A 24888-nucleotide genomic window follows, 5' to 3' on the forward strand; every position below is an offset into this window, starting at 1 on the left:
GGAAAATCTCTGGCTCTCACAGACCTGTAACGTCTTCTGTAAGAAGCTTTTCTGTCCCCCACTCGTTACCTGTATGAATGGCACCTGTTTGAACTCATCATCTGTATAAAAGACACCTGTCCACAGCCTCAAACAGTCAGACTCCAAACTCCGCCATGGCCAAGACCAAAGAGCTTTCGAAGGACACCAGGAAAAGTATTGTAGACCTGCACCAGACTGGGAAGAGTGAATCTACAATAGGCAAGCAGCTTGGTGTGAAAAAATCAACTGTGGGAGCAATCAGCAGAAAATGGAAGACATACAAGACCACTGATAATCTCCCTCGATCTGGGGCTCCACGCAAGATCTCATCCCGTGGGGTCAAAATGATCATGAGAACGGTGAGCAAAGATCCCAGAACCACACGGGGGGACCTGGTGAATGACCTGCAGAGAGCTGGGACCAAAGTAACAAAGGTCACCATCAGTAACACACTACAACGGCAGGGAATCAAATCCCGCAGTGCCAGACGTGTTCCGCTGCTGAAGCCAGTGCATGTCCAGGCCCGTCTGAAGTTTGCCAGAGAGCACATGGATGATACAGCAGAGGATTGGGAGAATGCCATGTGGTCAGATGAAACCAAAGTAGAACTTTTTGGTATAAACTCAACTTGTCGTGTTTGGAGGAAGAAGAATACTGAGTTGCATCCCAAGAACACCATACCTACTGTGAAGCATGGGGGTGGAAACATCATGCTATGGGGCTGTTTTTCTGCCAAGGGGACAGGACGACTGATCCGTGTTAAGGACAGAATGAATGGGGCCATGTATCGTGAGATTTTGAGCCAAAACCTCCTTCCATCAGTGAGAACTTTGAAGATGAAACGAGGCTGGGTCTTCCAACATGACAATGATCCAAAACACACCGCCCGGGCAACAAAGGAGTGGCTCCGTAAGAAGCATTTGAAAGTCCTGGAGTGGCCTAGCCAGTCTCCAGACCTCAACCCCATAGAAAATCTGTGGCGGGAGTTGAAAGTCCGTGTTGCTCGGCGACAGCCCCAAAACATCACTGCTCTCGAGAAGATCTGCATGGAGGAATGGGCCAAAATACCAGCTACTGTGTGTGCAAACCTGGTAAAGACCTATAGTAAACGTTTGACCTCTGTTATTGCCAACAAAGGTTATGTTACAAAGTATTGAGTTGTATTTTTGTTATTGACCAAATACTTATTTTCCACCCTGATTCACGAATAAATTCTTTACAAATCCTACCATGTGGATTCATGGATTTTTTTTTTTCACATTCTGTCTCTCACAGTTGAAGTGTACCTCTGGTGCAAATTACTGACCTCTGTCATCATTTTAGGCGGGGGAACTTGCACAATCGGTGGCTGACTAAATACTTTTTTGCCCCTGTGTGTGTGTGTGTGTGTGTGTGTGTGTCTCAAGTGTGTTCATCTTTGGTAGCGATGAAAACCTATGATTTCTGTCCACAGTCTTGTTGTTGACAGAAATCCTAGGTTTCTGTTGTTGTTTTAAAGTAATTAAAGATAAATGCTGTACAATCATTCCACCCTGGAAAAAGAACAGTCCAAAGAAGTCATTCAAATCCCCAAAATTCCCCTGAAATTCATGGCAAGTTTTGGATTTAGAGGGTAATTTGCAATGAGTGGATACAAACTTCAGACCCGAGCTGTAGCTACAGGTCTGCTCTCAGTCCAACTGGGAAATGCATCTAATACATTACATTAACAAGTAAACGGGAGTAATTTTTGATGAGTCAAGTCAGTTTCTTAAAGCACCAGTGACACTTCATGGACTTTCTCAGTTTTCAGACTACTCCTAAATTTGAAGATCATGACACGGCTTGTCTTTTTTCCTCCGTGCTACTGATTTTGTAATGTTAGTTAGTAGTTATGCGTGTGAAAAATCAGAGGTTTTCTCTAGCTGTGCAACATTCAGGAAATACTGTGTTGTACTTCCTTCTTTTTTAAGCACGTATATTCCAGACATCTTGTTGGGCAACTGTAAATTATTGCTCGGCTGGTAAAACTAGTGGGAAAATAACTCGTGCTCATTAAGTACATAATAGGTGTACTTCCCAAAACCACACCCCTTGAAACAGGCTCTTTGATAAAGGAGCTGCACTACTTGCCACGAGTTAGTCTGCTTTGTGGGACGCCATGGACCGACAAGGTATGGAAACAGACAGCTTTGCACTAAGGATGGTTTCTGGTTTACTAATTAGATTTTCTTTTATGAATGCTGAGTATCAATTTGATTGATTTCAATCTGTTTCAGTGAGCATTGTTTCAAGGCAAGAGTGGGGAGCAGCCGCTGCCAAACAAACCAAGGCTCTGAAAGGACCTGCCCGAAGAGTTGTTATCCACCACACTGCCTACCCAAGCTGCAAAGGCCTGGCTGAGTGCAAAGCCAGCCTTGTCAGTATTCAGAGATACCACATGAAAGACAGAAAGTTTGATGATATTGGATACAAGTGAGTTCCTCTGTTAGTGCACAAGAACTGTGTGCAAATGTTTGGTTTTGTTATCAAAGCTTACCTGTACTTCTTCAATGTTTAGTTTTCTTGTTGCTGGAGATGGGACTGTGTTCGAGGGTCGTGGCTGGGGTGTGATGGGCGCACATGCCAAGGACCACAACAGTGACTCACTGGGAATTGCCTTCATGGGGAATTTCAACAGTAAGCACTCCTTATTTTGTGTGTATCATATACAAGAGCATGTTGTTCAGGGTGTAGACATAAAATGATAAGGCTGGGCCTGTGTGTGCAATACAAACGTTAATCTTTATTTAGTAACCGCACCTTGTATCATAGGAAAAGATCATAAAAGCAGGGTAATTTTAATACAACAAGCACACACACACATTGGATATTGCACATTATTCTCCATATAATGATAAAGCTACTTCTTGTTTTCATTGCAGATGAGACGCCGAGTGAAAAAGCAGTCGTTGCGGTGAAACAGCTGCTGCAGTCTGGAGTTTCCGCAGGATTTCTACAGCCTGGGTTTGGCCTGTATGGACACAGAGATCTGGGAAACACAGAGTGTCCAGGAGAAAAGCTTTACGCCGCACTGCCACAACTGAGGAGCACGTCGTGAACCTCGCAGACGATTTGTCAGTGTTTTGAGGAGAAATTGCACCCCTTCCTTAAATTGCACACAGACCCCATGACCAGCTTCTGTGAAGTAAGCAAGGTGTTAGGAGGAAGAAGCTTTCTAGATCCGACACTAATGCTCAGGTTTCTTTTTTCCTCGTCACATTATATGCATATTATTTGCACATTATTATATTTTTTATTATCTGTTAGCAGGAAGAGTCTGTTTTCACAGCCTGTCAGAGCTTTCTTTTACAGCAGAGGGAGCCGTTGCATGGGATGAGAATAACGCAGGCTTTATCTGTTTAGAAGTGCAACTGGAAACTCAATGATTAATTGGTTAAGAATTGACAAAAAGTCTTATCATTTAAAAGCTATGATTCTTATAATTGCTGTGTGATGTCAACATATAGAAAGCACCGTAAAGATTTCAAATTGTGTCACATTTGTTGCATCTTCGAGATCAGCAGACTAAGCTGAAGATCAAAGTAAAAGAAAATTCTATATAGAGCTATTTAAAACTTAGTGCTGACAACATATAGGCATATAGGGAATAATATATGGGGATTCTAAGTTATTGTGGACCTCTGACCTCTTCTACAAGGTCAAATTTTTATAAAATGTCTTGTATCTTTAAAGTTGTACTTAAAATTCTGCTGCCTTTGTTTGTATTGGCAACAATCAGGAAATAACTCAGGTGTATGGGGATTCGAAATATCACATTATAGTTTGGCTTTTAAATTTCACATCCGCCTTTCTTTTATGCTGACCTCAGAAATGTGTTTTATATTTAAAGAGAGAATTGAGACAAAGACAATGAGCTTCCTAGTTAGTTAGAAATATATTGTAGTATCCTATTATATAATAAGTTATTCATGTCCCATTATTTACAAATCAGTACCTATTATTCATTATCTACTTCTCTAAAATGTAATGTAAATGTATAAAGTAAACATCTGTCAAATTTCTCTTAACTAATTTTTTCTTAAAGGACGTTTAAAAAGAACAAAGAAAATAAAAAGAATACAATAAAAACACAATATTGTTCCTTTAAAAGTTAAAAACACACAAACTGAGCTGTCTTGGCAGAGGTTTGCAGTCTCAGAGTGCTTCTTTTTATTACTCGATTCATTGTTTGTTTGATTTTTTTTTTTACGTATGCGAGGAATTTTCTCTTTTTCTCTATCACAAACACCACACAGGGTGAAGGGTTTTTTTTTAGTATGTAGTTAGAAGAGTTAATGATAATGATATTATCACAATATCTGTAAGAAATTCCAAGAAGCTACTTGTCTAAGCTATCTTTTAGTTTGTTTATTGAGTGTTTTGTTTCGTTTTTGGCAAACAGATTAAAGTTAAAATAACAGTTGCAGAAGCCCGTGAGACTGTAGCCATAACTGTGCAAAAAGAACAACTACACCTCAAGGTAATGTAAACTAAAGGTGAACAAGACCAAACATTTGCCACTCAGGTGAAATAATCACTTGCAAGAGGCAGAAAAAAGAACGTTTGTGTGCGAGACCACGGGCTCACAAAAATAGAATATGTGTATTATTAAAATAATAATAGAGTTTTTTATCACAGTTAGCTATGCTGGCATATCGCAGCAACACTTGTTAAACCGCAGAATAATTATTAAGTATATTATTGAACAACAAACAATCTTTACAAGTCCTGTTTTCTCATGCAAATGTCCTTCAAATATCTCTGCAAAAAACACTGTAAACAACACAAGATATGGAATCAAGGGCATTGTAAGTGCTGAAACAACAATGCATGCTTTCTGCAGTGCCAGAAACATTCCCAACAAGTGCTCACTTGTGCAGCACACAGATTATGGAGGAGGGCCCTATCAAACAGGCTAAATGGCAAAGGTATTAGACTGTATGACTAATCCTTGTCTTCATGACTAATATATAGTAGACTTTATTGTTGTCAATGATCAGTGTAACTGAACAAGATGCTAGGGCACAGCTACAGTGAAAGTTCAATGTGTTCAGACAGGGAAGGGAAGTGCTGTGTAAGTTCTAATAGATTCATCAAATTAAATGGATTTCTTTCTTCTGTGAGAAGAATTTGAAACAATAATCCAACCAAGAAGCATGTATATTATTCTTTTATTATTATTACCTTGTCATTGTCGGAACAGATATTAGATATCACTGCACTGGCTATACATGAATCTTTTTAAATGTTTGTTGAGCAACAAACTTAATAAACTAAGTCAAAGTAACGCAAAGGCATTGAGTTTGTGTGTCACCCCTTCCAAGTGGTGAAAAAACAGATATTAGATATTAAATTATAAAACCTGATATGAATTTGCAGTGTGTGTGTGTGTGTGTGTGTGTGTGTGTGTGTGTGTGTGATGACCTTTTGTTCACTCCTGCTGCTGTTTGTAGAATAGAAAATAACACAAGGCTATAACTCATCGCCCCTTAGGCCCTGCTTCACTTTCTTGTGGTTGAAGGAGTGCCCACATCACTCAGGAACCTCACGTGAACTTATCGTTTGTACCGGTGTGACATGGAGAGGTGAAGGCCTTTCAGACAATAAAACAAGCAGGAAAAACTCATATCCCTGTCTTACATTCATTTACACCAGATCTATTTCATCCCCTTTCTGATGGAAAGGCATCATAGCAGAAAGTTATTGGCAGGATTTATTGACAGTCACATATTTAGAGTGAAGAAAAGCAATCTGACTTCTGCTTGGAGAGGAGAGCACAATGTAAAATATAATGATGTGGTTTTCTTTAAATGATCTATTCCTCCTTAAGTAGGAATACATACATCTGGCACTGCAGTAACATGCAAGTAGGGCACGTGAACTTGATGTATCGTGCCAAAGCGTGCTCAGCTTAATTCTAACTTAAATGCATTTAAACCAGGATGGTGTAGGTGCCTTAAAAACAAGTGAACTCTGATAATGAGTTTATGAGCAGCCTAATGAATTTATATCATTAGGAGTGCTTGTACACACTATTAACATTACATGTTTCGTCATTTATGACCCCACAGGCTTCATTGCTACAGGACACTGCTTTAATTAGGTGCTATTTCAACAACAGCCTAGGTCATTAACGGGGCTGGAACTCATTCGTTGCCACCGGAGTCTCAGTCATGGTGGCCTGTTGCCTGCTGAACTTTAACACTGTTCTCAGCGACATGAACACTCCAAAGCATGTCCACAAAAAATCAAAACCTGGATACGTCATGTCTGAAATGACTGATGCATTATCACTAAAATAATCAATTCAAGCGAAACCTTAACGTGTCGACACATTTATCTGCTTTCTTCATCGGTGGACAACTGTTCAAACTAAGAAAAGTCAAGGTTAGCATTATGTAGCAAGTAACCGAGAAAACTCACTGTATTAGATTTAAGAGAAGCATGGATTAAGTCAAATACACTGTTTAATTTGAAGTAAGGAGGCAGTTTTCAGTTACAGAGAATCTCTGGCTACTGTTTATTTAATTTTACCACATTTTTGCCCAGAAATAATAAAAAATTTTGCATCATAAAAGCTTGCAACTCAGAGCTGGTATAAATTACGAAATAACTGGTACGCGTAATAATCTTGCCCTTCATTCTGCGTTTTAGCCTGCTCGTCTTTGGCCCGTTATATACAGGATCATTCGGTCTCTACAGCGTCTTCATTCTCTTGATCGGCATTTTGCCAAATTGGCTCCTATGATGTCGATTAAGGTGCGCAAAGAGAGAAAGCAGAGAAGAAGAAAAACGAGAGAGAAAGATGAGGCCAGCCCAGGGGGTGAGGCGCGTGTGAGAGTGTTGAATTTCATGAGTCACGGAAGTGTTATAATTGCACCCCAGAGTTCACTGATCAGTCACATAGATTGACAGCACATCCATGTCATCCCGGGTTCAAGCCCGCCTTGGCACAGTGTGTTTGGTATCATGGCACATCCTTTCATTCTCAAATTATTATAGATTTTTCTTTGGGGGGGTTGATAGGTGCTTATGGGGAAAAAACATCACACGAGTCATATTTTAGTGCGTTGCTTTGATTTTATGGATAAAAGGCGTTTAACTCTTCACTGGAATAAATGAATTATCTTTTTACTAAAATAGAACCACTTGACTCAAAGTACGGACACATGCGCACAACACGTCCCAGGATGATTCTCTTTTATGCGCAGTTACAAAGTAAACACCAACGCGAGTCGTTTTGGAGGTAACGAGTCCTGAGCTGCTGTGATCATGCGCATTTGTTGTCACGCTGTCTGGCCCGTGCGTCTTTGGCTCTTTACCACTTTGAGTCGACGCATCTTTGCTCTGTGTGTTCAGCGGTGCGCTCTCCTGTGATCTCCGGACAGCTTTGAGAATTTCGAGAGTGTTTTTTAACCTTTGGGATGGAGATTGAGGATGTGAAAACTTCAAGCCGATTATTCCACAAGTCTTCATTCAGCATCAGCAGCCTGTTGTGGAGACGAGAAGGAGTGATGGGTGACCAGGAGTCTCCTTCTCAGTCCCAGAAAGTGCGCTCTAGCCAGCTTGCAAAAGCCAGCCATGATCAAAACTTTGAAAAGTCAAAAGAATGCGCCAAAGTGGAAACCAAAGCGGGGACTGTAACTGGGAGACGAGAAGGAAATAAGGAAGAATCGAGGAAAACCGGTGGGGCAGAAGAAAGCGTCAAACCCGAAAAACCGCCTTTTAGTTACAACGCGCTCATCATGATGGCGATCCGCCAAAGTCCCGAACGACGGCTTACGCTCAACGGCATCTATGAGTTCATCATGGAAAACTTTCCGTACTACCGGCAAAACAGACAAGGGTGGCAAAATTCAATCAGGCACAACCTGAGCCTAAACAAGTGTTTCGTGAAAGTGCCGCGCCACTACGACGATCCCGGCAAAGGCAACTACTGGATGCTGGACCCCTGCAGCGAGGACGTCTTCATAGGTGGCACATCGGGAAAACTGCGCCGCAGAGCCGCAGCTGGCTCCAGGACCAAGCTCGGGCTGAAGAGAGGAGGCGGTCGTGTGATGCCCTCGGGCACTGCAACCAGCGTCACTCTGGCCGCAGCCAGTTCGTTTTACTGGCCGGTTCCGCCGTTTCTACCTCTCCAAGCGCCGGTGCGCACCCACCTTGGCGCGGGGACATATCTGAGCGCGCACCCTCGCTTCTCCAACCACGCCACGTCAGTGGTCTCACAGCGGGCCCGACTGAGCGCAAACGCTGCGGACGCTGACCGGTTCTTGCAGACGCACCAGGAGATGTCTTACATCGGACTCAGTTGCGCGCAGTCCCGTCGCCACCAGATCGGCGCCGCGTGCACCGCCTTCTCCGCCTCCATCCCCGCGTGCACGCTGCCGCTGACAGACCCGTGCTCTTTTAACATGATCTCCGGACAAGCCAGCTACTTTTACTCTCACCACATACCGTGCGCCGCCACGTTTAGTCAAGAGGAGTGCGCCACCTCCAAGACACCAGCGGCGACGTTTTTACCCAAGAGCGGTCATGCAGACCTCGGAGGATGCTGCGGTGACTTTTCAAATTATTGCCCTCAAGTCAGCCCGAGCCCGTCGTCTTGGAATATAGAGAAATAGATACAGTCCCGACAGCCAGTGTGTGAGATTTGAAACATTGCTGTAGATAGTTTGCTAATTGTTGGAAACAAAAGGCAAAGCCAAAGAATCCCGATGAATGATAAAAATCCTGCAATATTTACCCAAATGTCTGCGTCACAGTGGATGTATCTAAGTAAAAAAAAAAAAACGTTAATAGACTTGGATTATTTCTCAGAGTTGCAAAGTTTAAATGACCAAAAAATAAATGACGCGTGAACTATAAGTCTTAAAATACTTCCTCTGACAAACACATTTCCGAAAATGAGCAAAAAACAAAAGTGTATTTGCGTATATTGTGAATCCTAGGTTATGCGCGGATATGCGCAGATCATTTTTTAATGCAATTAACGTTCACCGAGTTTGCATCTGCTTCTGAAATTGTACTAGAAAAAATATTATCCTTTGTTAACTTTCCTCATCAATGATTTCCCACATGTGTGTTTATTGGTATCAAAAAGTGAAGGGTTTTTCGGCGCATGTCACCAGTTTTGGGTTGAAGGGAGATGAGAAGAAAACACGATTTTAAACATGAAATAAAATCGAAAAGTATAAAACTCTTGATGAAGGGAATCGCTTTCCCCAGCATGGTATCCAACACATTAAAATATTACTTTGGAAAGGTTCCAGCTTAATTTTAAACGAACGGGTGGAACCGGGGTTTTTTTTTTGTTTTGTTTTGTTTTGTTTTGTTTTGTTTTGTTGTTTTTTTAGTCCGGGGACTTTTTAAATTATGAGTTTTCAGTTTGGGTGAAAATGTGATGTGAAAATGATACTTAAACTGCTCATTTGCTGCACTTACTGTCTTCGATTTCGTTAATGTTGCAACCATATATATATTACATTCCCATTTTAATGACCTTACATGTAATTAAACGATAAATAATGCATTTTTAATTGTGTTTTCTTTTAACCTCATTAAAAGCTACAGTTGTTGATTGTTCTTATTTGGCTGTGTTATTAAATGTTTCACCCTGGAGATTTGAGCCCGCACAATAAGAACTATATATAGACTGGATTGAGTGTTTTAAGGAAAGGTTGTGAGGCACAGAGGCCTCTGTGCTCTGAGCCATTCTTTTTTTTTTTTTTTTTTGTTTATGAACAGTTCCACTAAAAAGGTTTCTCGAGGAGATATCGTGTGGAAAGGGTTGTGATGTAACCTCAACAGGTAGACATGGCATTTCCAGTCGCGCAGATCTTATTGATCTGTCTTCTGTTTCAACCTGCGCTGACATCACTGCCTGTTAAACTTTCCCTCACCTCTCCTCGCCGCTGCCCCCTGGAGATATAAATTAATAGATGTATGTGGATGCAGATTAGAGCAGATGTCTCTTTTAAACAAAGGGTTCTTTATCAAAAACATAAATAGAAAGAAAGAAAAAACCTCAGCCCGCCACCTTTCCAAAGCCAGTCACATCCTCAGTCACGTGTGGTTAAAGCAGACCGGGCTGGATCAGGTAACTTCACTGTTGCCAAACTCACCGTCTAGATAGATACAAAAGATAATATTTACACTTTGGCATGAAGGACTGTGGTGTGCAGAGCAGCAAGGGGGGGAGCTTAGCTGTGAAGCAACAAGCTTTTGGTGCAAAGTAGACTTTTGTATCCTGAGGCAAGAGTAAGAAGATACTGTTTGCTGTTAGTGTAATAAATAACATGTTTAGTTTGACAGCTCTACTAATAACCATAGAGCTATAATTCACCCTGCTACAATAAGGTTTCGCTGGTTTTTGGTGTGCAGGAGGCTGCAGAAATCAGGATGGCCTTTTCAAAAATCAACCAGAAGTTTAAAAAAACCTCTTTAGTTATCATCTCTTTCAGTTTTTTAGATACATTTTTTAAAATGTACAACAAAATGTAAAGTGGGAATAACACGTTTGTTTGTTCAGTTTTATTTGGGTGAGAAGGAATAGGCCTTTGAACACCCTCACATATCTGCATTTGTTCTTCCGTTAAAATTAGGTTGGAATTCAGTTGCTGAGCATGAAGCAGTCCATGCCAGACCTTCGACGTCTCCCTCCACATCATTTCTGTTTGGAGAAACAGATCAGCTCTTTAAAGCCACTGAACATTCTGCATCAGTATGTCTCAAAGTGCACCTGTTTGACCAGCTTGTTTCTCCCACGCTGCAAAAGTTTCAGGCTCTGTTTATGCTCCAACATTTTCTGTCAAAAAGAAACCTTGTTACCACAAGCTACCACAAATTCTTCTTCTTATTATTATTATAAATCAAACAGATTAAACAGATTTTTGTTGTGCACTGAAAAAGAGCTTAAAAAACACTTATGGGAAAGGGTGGCTATCACTCTGTTCCTGGCATGTCCTTGTTCAGTGTAAGGTGTTGTATAGGTTCAGTTTCACTCACATTAGACACTCTAAATCCTTTCCAAATGTAGAGTCAATCTGTCATACCCACACCTCTTTGTAACACGCTTTCTGGAGGTGTCCCAACGTGTTCACGTGTTTGAACTCAATCTTCAAAGTGCTGTCAGATATTTCTTTCAGACTAGTAATTCAGTCTGACTATTTCACCATATTTGGGATTTTGGGTAAGAATAATAACCTTCCTGTAAATGAAGTCAAAATAACAAAAGTTGCCACCTTGTGCTGCTTGAGGGAGATGATGCAAACTTGTATTTGCCTGCTCTCTTAACTGACCAAAGTCCTTTCAGGCTCCCACAGTTCCGTTTCATGTATATGAGCTCATTTTACACCACAGTTTAGGATGCAAGACTTTTGGCTGAGCTAGGTGTGCTCCATAAAGATGTACCCCAGCAGCGCTCGTAATCGATCCCAGTCAATCACACTCCCCTCCTCAGCAGCACACAGGCTGCCATTATCTGCAGCAAGTGCTTTCGACAGGTAGATCTGCAACCACTGAAACAAGGTGGGTGGGATGGACACCTATAGGCGTCTGTCTGTCTCTTGTCAGAAAGCCAATCTCCCTCTCTCAGACATAGACGTGCTCTTTTTACTCGTTCTTGTTGTACCGAAGAGCAAAACAATGACTTAACTGTTTGAGTCTGCATATCAGTTTGACTGCTCTCTGATTTATTTCCTTTATCCTATAACATCTTCTTAAGAACTCTGAGTTATATTGAGTCCCATGGTGTTAATATTATTTTTATTTTATTTTATTTTATTTTTAATTATTATTAGAGCATGTTGTTTCAGTATTCTTTGCAGAAAAAAAACATAAAATTACCACAGTGTAAAATTGCTCTATTCCCTATAATAAGTAAAATAATAAGTAAAATTATGCTTTCAAACTGAAAGACAATTTGAGCATGCTTACATAAGAATTTATCCTGTATTTAATATGTTAACAGCAATGTCAATTTTATATGTATATACCATATTTTACTACGCGTAATCTCATGGGTTTACCATAAAAGTTAAAACCATTGAAAGCTTTATCAACTAATAGAAAGATTTATAGTTTATCCTGTACTCAACTGGGAGCCAATGAAGTGACTTCGGCACTGGAGTAATATGTTTAAATCTTCATGTATGTGTGAGGACTCTTATCAAAGTATGTGATTACAAAAACTGATTATCCAAAAAAAATATTCTGTCTCTGATTTTCTGGACTAAAAACAAATATTTCTGTCTTACCTCTTAAAATTCAGCAATTAATGTGTCATTACTTTGTGAACAGGATAGATCACCGGAGTAGAATAATAAAATCATATCTAGTCAGCTTTTAGAAGCAGTCTATTGAATAAAATGTAAAATATAATGCAATTAATGATGGAAACGTGTGTTTCAGATGGACTTCTTTGTAGCGTTTAGTGAGCCTGTAGTAACCCGGTAGTTGTAGCGGCGTTTTTGAAGCGCCTTCAAACGACCCGGAAGTAGTTTGATCCACGCGAGCCCAACGGAATCGTTGCAGAGCGAGCTGAAAACGACCGAATTGTTACAGAGTGAGCTGAAAACGACCTAAAGAAACCATGTAAGTGTTTGTGATGATCAGCTGCTGTTATGAGAGACTGGTTATTCTTTCAGACACTGAAATCCGCTAATAGCGAGCATTTAAAAGGCTAACATTGTTAGCCTTTCTGCTACCCGGGCCGGTTAGCTTGATGCTTTTTAGACGATTTCGGAGCTCTGCCTTTTCATAACTAGCTGTGTTACAGATTTGTTGTAGTTATATCAAAGTAGTTCGTACATCTGGTCTTCTTTGTTGTAAAGTTTCAAAATACTGATTCCGAAATCAGACTATAGCGTAAATGCTAGTTTTCTAAATGCTAACAAGAGACAATGTGTGAGCGTGCGTTTTCATGCTGGTAAATAATTGCGACCTGTGGCAGTCTAGTGACGTAAAAATTATTATTTTAAAATTGTTTAGCATAAAGGTCCCCAAACATGTCCCAAAATATGACTCACTGAAGCTTTTAAATGGCGAGGTTTAAGCTTCAGCGTGTTGTCTGATAAATGCATCTCTGTGCCCAATACCTATTTTTTTACAGGTGTAGTGAGGTACTTTACTTTGTGTACTGTGTACAGCTTAAGTTTTCCACTTAACTTTTCTCAGTAAGTAGTCACACAACAAATAATGAATGAATTTTTGCGAAATGTCATAATAATTAAAAAAAACATCAAAATGTATAATCGGGCTATCTGTACCTGAGCTGTGTCAACGCACAAAATTCCCTGTTGTAGGATCAATAAAGTCTTGTTTTATCTTAGTAACAGAAAACCTCCAATAGTGCTACTTTACTACTTCAAATATGCCATTGTCATTGTCACACTCATTTATTAGGATACTGTTATGATGTTGTTTCATTGTTTCATTTGCAGGAGCCTCTTAACAAAGCCCAAGTCAGAGATGACCCCTGAAGAGCTTCAGAAGCGAGAGGAGGAGGAGTTCAACACCGGCCCCCTCTCAGTCCTCACCCAGTCAGTGAAGAACAACACGCAGGTCCTCATAAACTGTCGCAACAATAAGAAGCTGCTCGGAAGAGTTAAGGCTTTTGACAGGTATTGAATCAGACACTTATTTAGTATTTAACACTCTTGAGGGTATAATGTGAGACTTACTTGTATATATCAGTGTGTTTTTTTTTAATCATGTTTCTTTTGTCTGTTTTCTTACATTTAAGCCTTTATTTCATTATTATTGCTAGCCAATGGTGATAACATGCTATCGCGTCACTTTGGTCCCTTTTTAGTATTCACTCGTTTCCTATTTTTCTCCATTGGAGTCACATTTAGCACCTTTACTTTGTTATTAAATATTGCCCTCTCTCAAAGGTAAAAATAACCAAACACATTTAGTTTGTTATTCTTGTATAATGTAGCTGGAACATCATAATCCTCAGGCACATTTGATCATTTTAATTAGCTGGTTTACACACCTAATGAGTGAAAGATCTGCCGGCTGAATCCCAGAGGAAATGCCAACTCCTATTGGTGTTGCGTTAGAAAAATCTGTTATAGAAATTGAAAACATGCAGAACTACCCACTGTGAATGAGGTAGCAGCTAAAAAGTACTTTTTGTTTTGTTTTTTCCATTATAGGTGTGATATTTATTTATTATTTCTTCTGATACTGCAAAAGATTAAAAAAAAAATCACAGAACATGTAAATGCATATGTATGAGTACCTGAGTAAGATCACAGGGCTTTTATTTATGTATGCATTTATTTTCTATAAATTACTAACATTACATCACCATCGGCATTTCAGGCATTGCAACATGGTCTTGGAGAACGTGAAGGAGATGTGGACAGAAGTTCCGAAGAGCGGGAAGGGAAAGAAGAAGTCGAAGCCCGTAAATAAGGACCGCTACATTTCTAAAATGTTCCTCAGGGGGGATTCTGTCATCGTGGTGCTGAGAAATCCTCTGATCACAGGAAAATGAACTCTCTGAACCGCTCACCTATTCTTTTTTTTTTTTTTTCTTACACTTTCTCAAGGCAATTGATTGTAGTTGCCGTAACCTTATTTGTTTTGATTTTGATGTTGGATCACTGAATTCACTATTAAGACAGAAAACATGTCATCAAAAATATGTTTCTCCCATTTGACGGTCATTTAAAATGTTAGGCACGAAAGTGACCAATTTTTTTCTTTGTCTGTGGAGCTTTTCTGTCTTTTTCATTTTCATAATAAAAGTGATGAAGAGATGAAAACATTGTGCAGATATTTTTATAGCTTTTAGAGTGTATGTAGTTTACATTACACAAATGTAGACTAGTCTTTATATTATTAATTTTTCTGACAAAACAATGGTTTTATGTTTTCAGATTGTCTGTTTATCCCATTCTCAAGAATTCAATATTTCAGCTTCATCACATTTGGTACATCTATTTATGTTCACTTGGGCTAAAAATCAACATCCCTGACTTCAAAAACCATTTTGGCTCCAACTAAAGAATTAATTTAATAATCACTGCACGCTTTCACACAAACATCTGACTGGGTCTTTAACTTTACCAGTAATTAAAATGATGATGTGATAAACTTGAATAACCATAACATTTACAGTGACATAACGTCTCACCAACAAAGAAAAAGAACTTTGCTTATTATTCAGGGCCAGAACTCAGAAACAGACAGGACTTGTTCTGACACAAAAAGGTGACTTTAATCTTTGCCGCCCACTTGGAAGTCCCTAAAAGTCCATTTTACGTATCAGTTTGGACGGATGTTACTATAAAGTTCAACTTCACTAATCGACGAGCGCATACGCTCATGAGGTTGTACTTGGTGGTATTTTGTAGCGCTCGCTCAGTGCAGTCATTGAAAAGTTGTTTCTCCTTGCCAGCCTCCCCCTCCCCTTCTCCTCCTCATTCTCCTCCTTCCACTGTCACCCTTTCACTCTCCCCTGACAGCATCTAAGGTGTCGGGCTTGATTTCAGTCAGCAGCGCTCAATAAGCAACAAACTGCCGTTTAAAGGCCCACTGCATTATTGATGAGACCAGATGTGCTGACTGTCACTTCACACCCTCATCTCTCTCCATTTCGAGCCATTCCCTCTCTGCCGCTCGGCCCCTCCTGACCACTTTGTTAATTGTCTTAATAGCTCGACAGCTAGTGTCGCCTTACTTCTCCCTACCAGTTGGCATCTAACCTCTGCTCTGTGGTGCTCTCATATTCAGTGGTTACGTAGATGAAATGCTTGTTTGTGTATTTTATAGTTTTCTGTGAAGGGTGGGCGGGCGGGTCGTTGAGAATTGCATGCCTCTGATTTCTGAATCGTTCCTCTTGTTTTATCTGATGGAACCTCATGAAAAAATTGCTAAATATGTTTACAGAAGTATCCTGAATTTTCTGCTGTCATCTTAACATCTTGACCTCTGTTTTATAATTTATGTCACATTACACTCTCACTGTTAACCCTGTGCCTATCAGCCCAGCATCTGTGGAGTATCTGTGTGAGGGCAACAAGTCGTCACTGATTTACAGCTCTCAGGTGAAGCCTGCTGGCTGAGTCAACGGGAGAGTCGGGCTTAGCGCTTTATGTGAAATGTAGTGAACTTCTGTGACTGCTCTAATAGCTATTGCACTAATGCTTCTGGCAAATCCAAGTTTGAGATCATGTTGCGGAGGCCGGAAAATAGACGAGTTGTTTCATAGTCAGCCCAAGGGCACACAGCAGCTGTTCAGGGCCCTGCGGCAACCAGGAAGCCCCCAAAAGATCTGATCCTTTTTCTGTAGTTCAGATTTACCCATGTTGTAGATCAAGTAGTAAACCATCCAAAACAAGATAGGGACACTTTCACTTAGAAATCAGTTTGATGTGAGAGTCGGTAATCCACACATCAAACATGACAGATAAGGGATTTTTTATTTTTCCCTTGTTGTTACCTTACCCATATTTAAATCCACAAAAAAAAAAGATTTTAAGCATGAAAATAAATAAATCAGCTCATTTTCATTCACCCTCATTTATTTTTTGTGGGCCAAATCTAATGGTTAACATGGTGAAACTGGAAACATTATATCAATTTTTATTAACGTAATAAATAAAGAATTACTACGACGGTTACAGCAGCAACCCAGAACAGTGACCCTTCTGTTTAAGCTGAGAATCTGAGTGAAAGACCTCATTCATACAGACTAAATCCATGGCTCTGTGCTATATGCTTCACTTCCACCAGTTTAATTATGCTCTTTGTCAAATATACAAGGCGTTGAAATGTATATGCTTGACAACACACTTGAAAACAAATATTTCAGCTCTATTTTTAGCCTGGTGCTAGTAATGTGACGACAAATAGGGTCACAGCAAGAACAATCAGTTTTGCCCTTTTGCACAAAGTAATCAGATCACCTTTGTAGTGCGACCTCTTTACATTAAAATGAAATTTGACTGAATTTGACCAGGACTCCTGAGCAAGAAGATAACAGACAGTTATGAAATATGAGCTTTCCGGTGTTACCCGGGCATTCCAGTACAGGAGTCCAGTTTCACCTTCAAATTAAGGTGGTATGATTGCCTTCCCTGACCACTTAGCATTGCAAGATTATAATCAATTAGACAATATACTGAGCATTGGGCACTTTTTAAGTATCCCCATTGACCAAGAATGCCAATCATAACACTTAACGGCCGCTCCTTTCTAAATATAAGTAACATTTCTTAGGTCAGTTCTTCAGATGTAAATGTTAATTTCAGACATGATGCTAGAACTAGAGACAACTTACAAGAGCCTTGAACTAAGGACTCCATGCACACTTACAATCTGCACCTCTGCACTGAGATGTTAATTGTATTGTATCTACTTTTTGTAATACCAACAGAAGCTAACAACAATAATCAGTGAAATCAATATTATAAACAGTTGAAAAGCCACAATCGCGAAATACATCATTCTTTTTTGGTAACTATTTTGAACTCTGTTCATTCTGTTCCACTCATTTCCTTCAGATATTATTTCCTTTATGACTTTCATGCAAAGGTGAGGGGTCAGATTCAGCATCAAACAGAAGGAAGCTTCGTTGCAGGGGCGCTCCCACTGAGGCAGCGGGCCCTGGATAGGAGCAGATCACCACTCGGTCTCCTTAGACTCAGTCTGTGATCGTTTTTTTTTAGGCACAGTGAGAGATTGTCCCTTTTGCTATAAAAAAGAAAAACCCCTCAACTGTAAAAACTGACACTTTATGTATACATTTACCTCCCTTACCAAGGGTGTTTCCAGGTTTTCATCTTGAACTTTAAAGGTAAAATGTTTTGCAAAGTGGGAAAAAAGTATTTAGACTATTTCCTTACCTAAAAGTTAAAAACCTTAAGTAGTTTAAACCTGCATTTGATTCTATCATGTTCCAGCTGTTGATTTTAATAACTTACATATTGCTGGTCAGCTTGATCTCAGATAAGTCATTTAATTTATCTCCAAAATAATTAGTGAATAAAGCTTTAAAATAAAAGGTACATGGTATTATATTTTCATCCAAAACATAATGGAGTAAAATAGAAAAGTAGTATTACATGGAATTACTAAAAATAAGTTACTACAGTTACATTAAACTTGTACTTCAGTAAAGCACATGAGTAAGTCCTATCCATGATCTCATCCAATGGTATTGCGCATTGTGAGACATGTACCTGAGCCCCACCTGGGTTAGTGACACTCATGAAGTAAAAAATTGTTTTAATTTAAACATAAAGTAGAAAAAGAGGAAGTTTCTTACTATGACTTGTGTTCTTAGGTGAACATATAAAATACATGGTGACAACATATTTGCCTGCTATTGTATATGAACACCAGTCTTAAATAATGTTTTGTTGATGGCCAGGACTAATGCTGTCTTTAAAGCTGGTATAAAAATTCTCTAAAGGTGAATTAGTGAGCTTTACGGTGGCCCTGAGCATTCAAGTGCTCTTCCATTTAAATAAAGAAAGGCAAAAAAACCCAGCAAATATAAAAGTTCAGCAAAAGCATGCCAGGGGCGCCACCATTTTTGCTACTGTACCTTTGCACTGTCCACTTTCTGCTGTGACAAAACAAATTTCCCACATGTGGGACTAATAAAGGTTATCTTATCTTATCTTATCTTATCTTATCTTATCTTATCTTATCTTATCTTATCCTATGAGGGGCACTGGCCACCCCCCAATTCTGGGAGATAGCCAACTAGAAAGACGGTGTAATAACTTTAATAAACGCGAGCACAGGAGAGAGGGAGACACCCTACAATGAGTTGAAACATTATTGTTATTTAAAACTGATTATTTCAGATTTCAAAATCTTATTTGGTTTTCATATGTGCCCATTTTCTGTGATAACAACAACAATTAGCAAGAAATTACCTAGACATATAATTCTTTTCTTGCAATAATTTTTGCCATATTTTTCAAGTAACCTATATCTGACAACAGCATAATAAAATTGGTAATTATTTTTTGGGTGTGCCCCAGCAATATTTTTAGTGGCCCCTACATGGCCACCCCTCTGAAAAAAATCTGGAGGCGCTCCTGACCCAAACAAAACACCATCACGTGTTAGTGAGGTTGAAAAGGTCAAAGTCTAAGGCACACATAATCTTTTTTATTAAAACCTGTAATGACCAGTTGAGCGTTCAGACACAGACTCTAATTTCATTTCACTTCATTTTATGCTATCGGTTAATAAGGTTAAAAGTACTATTTCGGTGCCGGTTTGCGCTTATTTTGGCTGTAGCTAAGTAAGCACCTGCCTGGGCGCCTTAGTGTCACCCCCGGAACCTGAAGGTAGTCTATAGATTATAGAAAACCAAGTTCAGTCTCCCTTTTATTTACTGTGACAAACACGAGCGACCTATCACAAAGTGTAAATCTACAGCTTGTTTAGGATCAAATAGCATCTCTCAACAATGAAACTCAGCTGCAGCATCGTGGGACAAAGCCCTGTCACATAGCCGGTGGGTCTATTTGGAGATGCCTCGGATAAAGACAACTTTAGGGACCTGATTTGTCGGGTATCATCGTGCATTTGTCTCAGATTACTTACACTCGTGTCAAAGACACTTCAAGAAGTCTCTTTCCCTCCAGATTTTGGGGAGGATGAGCGATCCGTGAGCAGGAAGGCAGATGTTTTATTCAGTAGGTAAGCGATAAGAGGGGGGAAGTGTGATTATGATAGCGATCGGCCAAGCATCGATAGGCAACCATCCGAGGAACGCGACACCCTGCAGCGCATCGATCGGGCTCCGGTAACCGGAGCCGCCGCCGCAGTTTGTTTTCAAGCAGAGCCGCGATCCGGGTGTCATAGCCGCCAGGCCAGGTGGAGAGGAATAGGGAGGGAATGAGAAGGAGAGTATCAGCTCCGTAAATACATAAACACTGCCTTCACTCATCTCTTAAGTGAGGAATGACAGTAAGTGCAGCCAAAACAGCGGGGATCAGGTGTATCTCTCTGCTGTTTACAAACATGCTCTACTGTACCTGAGTAAAGTGGTATAGATATGTTAACCCTGCAACAGTGGACATCTGAACACAGTAAGACTGCTACAAATGAAATATATATATAGGATTATAGTATTGTTAAACACAATACTATAAATGAAACTACACTAAAAAATACTGCAAATATAAATACAGTAAAATAAACTGCAGTAACGTGCAGTTGCCAGCAAAGTTACTGTAAAATTAATTCACAGTAGGTGCTGCAATTTTATTTATAAAACATCTAGGCTACTGTAAGTTTAACTACAGAAAAGCATGAAATTATAAGCATTGAGCATTAAATTTACAGTAACTTTGCAGTTAACTTCATTTACAGTAGCTTTTCTGTAAGTAAAATTACAGCAAATTACTATCAAATCCACTTACAGCAACTTTACTGTAAATGCAGTTACAAAAAAATGTTTACAGTCAAATTACTGTAAACACTTTTTACAGTAATTTACTGTAAATTCTACAGCAACCTGTTTACATTCTGATCATGTTTTATAATGAAAGTACTATTTTCATTTTAATGAGACATTCATTCTGACAATAAAAGCACATTCATCCTTATTTTCCCTCCGGCGTAGCTATTTATAGCTCTAAGTATTTTTTTTAAATAATTGTTATTAAATACATGCATATATATTTAAATGCACTAATTTTATTTTATATCACATTAACTGTTTAATTAAGTTTTACTTATAGTGTGAAACTTCACAACCCCAACAATCTAACATTTCCTCTACAAGTTTTGCTTGTGAATTCAAACTCTGATCTCCTGTCAATGCCAAATATCTTTAGCTGTAGAAACACAACTCATGGTGTAATAGCTAGCTTGAATTGTACGTTGTTCGTTTTTCTGGAGTTCCTACAACATGGAAACGAATCGGTTTGTTTGTTTTGGTCAAAATGTTTTGAATTAAATTAGGTTTGTGTATTTTTCTGCTTCAGAAATGTGACGATGTGACAGTATAACCCAATAAACAAGCGAATGTTCAGGATGTTCTCTGCACTCCTTTAGGTGACGTTACCTGATGGTCATGTAGGAAAGTTTTCTTGACATTGCAGGAACATTCACTTTTGCTAAAAATTACAGTTTGGAGGACTTTACAGAAATCCTTCCTGGACTTTCAGCGTCACCATTCGGGTTAATACTCACTGCTCTTACCTGTTGCCATGTATTATTTCAGCTAGGCAGGCACAGCAGGCCGATACAGATGCATGATTATTTCAAATAACTTACAATTTGAAGGATAGACAATGTGGATATGTTATTTCTTCCAGGGTTCACAGTGGTGATTATCCATGTCCCCTCACAGATGGGTTTGAATTCACCAAACTGGCCAGCTGCTTCAGCTTCCTTCCACAGGCCAAAGACATGTTATTTAGCTGGTGACTTTATATTGCCTAGAAGTATGAATGTGAGTGGTCTGCCTCTCCATGCCAGCCCTGTAATAGATGTTAGCTGGATGTTATTGTTGTTTATTTAACTGTTTATTTGACTACATTAAAGAATACCTAACTCTTTATAGTCTTGTAATTCTTCAACACACTTGTCTCAGGGCATTTAATGGATGTGACACCATCTGTAGATGCAGATGTCATTCATCCCTGCTGTCTTTGAGTTCTTAGACTTTTTGAGATTCCTTTAAAGGAAGAATTGTCCAAGTTAAACTCTGGAGAGGGAAGACTAGCTTCACACTGATTGCACAATGTGAAAAAAATACAGGGGCCCCACGTTGACAGTCTAGTTTTTCCAGCACACTGACTGTGAGATTAATACAGATAGGCCAAACAGCTTTACCTGGATGTAATTTGTTAGGCTTGTATTGCCATCTAGTGGGTTGCAGAGATAACACACAGAGGCCTTGTTTGGATTGTCTTAAGTTCCCTTTCACTTACACTGTACCCTCAAGACTGACACATTCATGTGTGGTACAAATAACACATGGATACAAGCCAGGAATCCTTTTTGTTTTGACTCTTTCATTTTGATCTTCAGTATTTGTTGTCACGGTCCTCTTGAACTTCAATTGCAAGTTTCACAATGCTCTGTTTTTAAGATTGCAAAACAAGTTCCAAATTAAGAACGGTTTCATTTTGTGTCCTTCGCTTTAAAGATTGTAGTCTGGCATTCATTACCATTGTATAATGCCTCCCACTTTGCCCTGTGAGGAGTACAGGGCCTACATTTCAGGACATGCCATTTGGACTCTCTTTAAAATCCTTCTGCTGCCCTTTGCTTAGCTGGCCTCCAGCCCAGACCTCTTAGTGAACACTTGTGTCTCACTCCCATTTGCAGATTTCACCCTCCTCCAGTCACATTCCCTGTCAGAGAGCAATGGAAGGAGATTTTAAGACACTTCAACAGCAACACTTGCTCTCTGTACCACTGAATTTTCTTTATAATCCATTCAAACAGTGGGTCATCCCCTATGGTCCGTACTGTTAATCTTAATCCCTGTTAGGATAACTGTTGCCTACCTCAAGATCCAGGCTACCACTTTGTTTCCTTGCTCGAAGTTCAGTTGTGTAATTCTCTTTGTTTGTCTTCTATTCAACCAAGTGGGGAGGCTGAGGCTTTCAGACGCTGCCTCGGGACTGTATGCTTTACCAAGTCCTGGATCTCTGATGTGAGATGTAGTAGAAGTGCAGTCTGTTTACATAATAACCTCACTCCAAACCCAGAGACAGTGAGATAAGTGAAATACAGCCAGGTTCACCATGCACACCCTCTTTTGTCTTCTGCTCTGTGTTTTTTCAGTAGCCCGTGACCCTTTTCTTCTTATGCTTTCTCCAGCTCTGAACACCTATTGTTGCCCCTTTGCTCCAAGCCTTGGGGAGGCGTCTTTGCTGCTGTCCAGCAGGTTTTCTGTCAGACTGCCATCTGTGGGTTATGTTGACCGACTGACGTCAAGCTGTGGAAATAAAGCTGTGGTAAAGAGGAGGAGCAAAGGAGAAACCCTAGAATTACAGAGTGACTGCTTCTGATTCTTTATGGGCTACGTTCTGGGAACACAAGCAGCTTTTTGAGTCTGAGAAACTGCAAATCACACAAACACTTTCACACATGTTGAAGCAGGAACTTGCACGGGAACTGTTAATATTTGTAAAATTCCACAAGACGCAGGGCGCTGTTTGAGCTTCAGAGAGCACGGTTAACAGAGGGCATGTGGCCAAGAAAGAAATCATACCAAAAAGTTGCTCAGAGCAGTCAGCTGGTATGCCTGAGTGTGTGCGCGAGTGTGCGTGCATAGTGAGACTAAAGGCATATTGACTTTCTGGATGTTTATACATACCATGCTGGTGTAATGCATTCCTTTCACATCCTCTCTTCCACTTCTGTTTCCATCAGGAAGTAGAAGTGCTTTAACGCTGTGTAATATCTCAGTGCTGAAAACTGGGCCACGTGAGCCGTCAGACAGACATTTTTTCCATTCATTGTATTTTCTGACAACATAACGTAAGAGCTTTTAAAAGGTTAAGTGATTCAGCTTGGAATATTTATTTTTGCTTTGATTACTTTTTTAAATTCCAAAAGAATTACATATGAGATACCACAGAGAGACCCCAAAGCCACAGTAGCTATTTGAACTCTGAAGCCAGACAGCCAATAGGCTGAGGTGGAGAGCTTGGACATGATGCTGCCTTTATGTGGTATTGGAAAATAAAATTACATCGAATAATTTCTGCAAGACCCAGCTGGGGCTCAAGAGATAGAGCGTGTAGTCCAGTAATCTAATGCTAATGCATCTCTCGAAGTGTGAATGTCAGGTTAAAGGTGCTTAAACATAAAAAAATAAATATGTTTTTGTAGTAAGAAACATGTGAGTATTCAAATAGAGAAAAAAATGCACTGTGTAATGTATACCTGTCTATTTAGTTCAACTATGGTGCTGTTATGGTTCCTGCATGAACCATAAAACAATTGCCATTTATGAAAAAGTATTTATAATTAGTTAAGACCAGATAAGATCAAATCTCTGATTATGGACATCACGAGCTAAAGGGAGTGGGCTCAAGTAGCTCTTGTTTTTCTTTAGATTTTTCATTCCTGAGCAATTTTTATGTCTTTATGGCTTTCTGGGAATACAAGACAACAAGAAGAGGAAGAACTACTTGTGGAGTAAAATGCATGCAGTCGTTCCTCAAGTTCTTATGTAAACATACTCACCCTTACCCTTTCTGTGGTGTAAGTTGCAGGTATGCTAAAAGACACAGTGAAGCCCATCATGTTAAAGGAAATGTTTGGTGTCATTATGAAAGAATGCTAAACAGGTAAACACTGCAAATAATTTTACTTAAATATTGTCAGAAAAACACAAGTAGCAAAAAGTAGTAGCAGTAAAGACTAGCATGCTGATACTGCTCATGGAGGTAAAGCTTGTGTAAAACAATGCTTGTCAAACAGTTCCACCTTGAACATGTATTTCTGAACAATTTCTGACTTTATGTATTTGTTACTTTTCTTATAATATTTTTTTACATTTCAATCTATCTTTTGAGTGAGTAAATAACTCAAATTTTGAGATATATAGTCAGTAATTTGAAAATTCCACATATGTAATTTGAAATGATGTGATGATAACTGCAAATTTTGAGATGAAACTAACAATTTTTACTTATTTACATCGAAAATTTGAATGAATAAGTAGAAAATTCAAGTTAGGCTTCTCAACAAGTCAAGTCTGAGAACATGAGTAACTTGACACACGTATTGTGATATGTTGAGCTAAAACCCCCAAATTTTGAGATAATAACTTGAACTTTCGAGTCACAATTTTGAATTTCAAAATTTCAAGTTGTTCACAAATAAGTCAAAACTTGTGAA

General features: G+C 39.4%; 3 protein-coding genes and 1 long non-coding RNA gene across 4 annotated transcripts; 3 read left to right on the plus strand and 1 right to left on the minus strand.

Annotated features, from left to right (window-relative positions):
• Positions 1-1633: 1633 nt before the first annotated feature.
• pglyrp5 (peptidoglycan recognition protein 5) lies at positions 1634-5278 on the plus strand. Its single transcript, XM_082504203.1, has 4 exons — positions 1634-2174; positions 2280-2475; positions 2561-2679; positions 2925-5278. The coding sequence occupies exons 1-4, from the start codon at positions 2162-2164 to the stop codon at positions 3098-3100; spliced, it is 504 nt and encodes a 167-aa protein (XP_082360329.1). The 5' UTR covers positions 1634-2161; the 3' UTR covers positions 3101-5278.
• A 610-nt stretch (positions 5279-5888) lies between these two features.
• On the plus strand, positions 5889-9676 carry foxg1c (forkhead box G1c). Its single transcript, XM_082504202.1, has one exon. It carries the CDS (start codon positions 7467-7469, stop codon positions 8661-8663), a length of 1197 nt encoding a protein of 398 aa, XP_082360328.1. The 5' UTR covers positions 5889-7466; the 3' UTR covers positions 8664-9676.
• Positions 9677-12514: 2838 nt separating this feature from the next.
• On the plus strand, positions 12515-14816 carry snrpd2 (small nuclear ribonucleoprotein D2 polypeptide). The gene is made up of 3 exons (XM_082503860.1): positions 12515-12633; positions 13482-13661; positions 14371-14816. Coding segments are annotated over exons 1-3 (357 nt in total). The 5' UTR covers positions 12515-12631; the 3' UTR covers positions 14546-14816.
• A 1779-nt stretch (positions 14817-16595) lies between these two features.
• On the minus strand, positions 16596-23539 carry LOC309687713. The gene is made up of 3 exons (XR_014270832.1): positions 23357-23539; positions 22542-22975; positions 16596-22385 (listed from the first exon to the last, which is right to left on the minus strand). It is a non-coding gene; the product is annotated as an uncharacterized lncRNA (long non-coding RNA).
• Positions 23540-24888: the final 1349 nt, after the last annotated feature.

This window comes from Aulonocara stuartgranti, assembly GCF_965226115.1.
Source record: "Aulonocara stuartgranti genome assembly, chromosome: 14".
Taxonomy (NCBI): Eukaryota; Metazoa; Chordata; class Actinopteri; order Cichliformes; family Cichlidae; genus Aulonocara; species Aulonocara stuartgranti.